The 1,872-nt window shown below is 65.3% G+C and overlaps 1 protein-coding gene across 1 annotated transcript in view; it reads left to right on the forward strand.

The window, feature by feature from the left end:
- Nucleotides 1-1,872, forward strand: part of PPP2R2C (protein phosphatase 2, regulatory subunit B, gamma) — a gene marked incomplete at its 3' end in the record, with an annotated part of 72,664 nt that overhangs the window by 27,338 nt on the left and 43,454 nt on the right. The window contains exon 2 of the mRNA XM_014538277.1: nucleotides 1,748-1,845. Within this exon, the coding sequence (XP_014393763.1) occupies nucleotides 1,748-1,845 (98 nt within the window). The remainder of the gene's footprint in view (nucleotides 1-1,747; nucleotides 1,846-1,872) is intronic.

The following is a 1,872-nucleotide window of genomic DNA, read 5'->3' on the forward strand; positions in this document are numbered from 1 at the left end:
GGGAAGGGGGCAGTGCCAGCACCGGGGCCTGACCGCACCCCACGCCCACCTCAGTGCGTGCTTCCCAGGAGCTGCTCCCTGTGTTGTCTGTGTAAGTTGAGTGCAGGGTGCATTCCTCTTGACCGATGCATCCGTTCCGCGTCATCTGCTCCCAAAACGCCTCTTCCTCCTGGTTTCTTTCCTGCCAAAGCGGTTACCTGCGCCTCGGGGCCTCTGACGGCCACGGGACAAGAGAAACGCATTATTGACTAACAAAGGGGAAAGCCCTCCAGGCTGAGAGCAGCTGTGGAGACAGGAGGGAGCCCGCATGGGAGTGGAGCTGTCAGGAATGGGGGGTGGAGGGAGGCGGGGCTGGGAGAGAGGGCGTCCCTTACTCTTTACCGAGTTAAAAACAGGGCGCTCCCCGGCATTCAACACTGACTATTTGCCATCACGTATCTGCTGATTCTGCTGATGGGGCTTGTTGGGCTGGGGCCCTGCCTGGGCACTTGGCTGGGGCTCGCACACTCGTCCCGTCCTCCTCCTCCTGCCCCCCCCCCGCCCCCCGCTCCGGGACCGATGGGCTCGGGCCATCTGGGCAGGTCCTTCTCCGGGCAGGTCCTTCTCCGGGCGGTGGCCCAGGCCCAGCTTGGTGGCCTGTCTGCTGGTGTCCCGCAGGCCCAAGCAAACCACAGGGCCCAGCCCAGGGTCAGGGTGGGGGCAGCAATGCTGGGTTCCCTCAGGGGCAGGAGCGGGGAGATTGGGCTCCTGATGTGGGCTGCCTCGGGGATTGCAGGTCACAAACCGCTTCAGGCTCCGAGACGTTTGCTTTCCTCTGACATGATGGGGTCGTTGAGGCTGTGGTGCGGGCTCCTCTCGCTGCCCTCCCTGCCGAGGCTAGCCCAGCGGGCAGGGCGGGGCCAGGGGAGCCCTGGGAGGCAGCTGTAGGCCTGCACAGGGGACAGGCGGAGAAGGGGGTGGAATTGGGCATGAAGACTGAGCCAGTGGGATGAGGGGAGAGGGGACGGAGGTCGTGAGCGGGAGAGAGAGTCAGGCCCGGCCAGCAGAGGACGGAGCTGCCATCGCCGAGAGTGGGGGCTGCGCAGAGGAGGGGGGTTGGAGGGATGAGGATCAGGATTCGGTTTGGGGACCAGTGGAGGGTTTTGAGCAGACACGCCATGACTCAGGTGGCCCATCGCCCGGGAAGCTGTGGGGGAACAGAGTGGAGGGTGGGGCCCGGAGGCGTGGTCTGATCTGGGGTTGTTGAAAGTAGATCCACGGTGCCTACGAGTCCCCACCAGGAATGTGAGGGTCACAGGGGCCCCATCCAGGGGAGCTCAGTGGGGGGGCAGGAAGGGGTATAGTTGGTCTCAGTGGCCCCCAGAATTGGGCTAGTGAGTGTCAGGTTTGCATCCCAGTCACCTGGCGGGCACAGGAGGGAACCCTCAAACTGCTTCTGGGAGGAGCAGGAGGCAGGAGGCAGGAGGGGAGGAGGAGGCAGGAAGGGAGGGGCAGGAGGCAGGAGGCAGGAGGCAGGAGGGGAGGAGGAAGAGGCAGGAAGGAGCCAGAGTGAACAGGCCTCTGCCCTGTGGCCAGCGGGGAGGAGGGGGCAGGTGTCTCCCCACCCCTCAGGCTCCTGCTGCCTGGTGGGGCCCACTTGGGGGTGCAGAGCCTCTGGGTGGGGTGGGGTGGGCCCAGATGTGTTGAACAGCATGGGACTGGGTCCTAATGAGCCTCGCCTTCCTGTCTCTCCCCTTCCCCCCCCCAGCCGATGTCATCTCCACTGTCGAGTTCAACCACACGGGAGAGCTGCTGGCCACGGGCGACAAGGGTGGCCGGGTTGTCATCTTCCAGCGGGAGCCAGAGGTGCGTGGGGCGGAGGGCAGGGCCTGG

Source organism: Myotis brandtii, unplaced genomic scaffold (genome assembly GCF_000412655.1).
Source record: "Myotis brandtii unplaced genomic scaffold, ASM41265v1 scaffold188, whole genome shotgun sequence".
Lineage (NCBI taxonomy): Eukaryota > Metazoa > Chordata > Mammalia > Chiroptera > Vespertilionidae > Myotis > Myotis brandtii.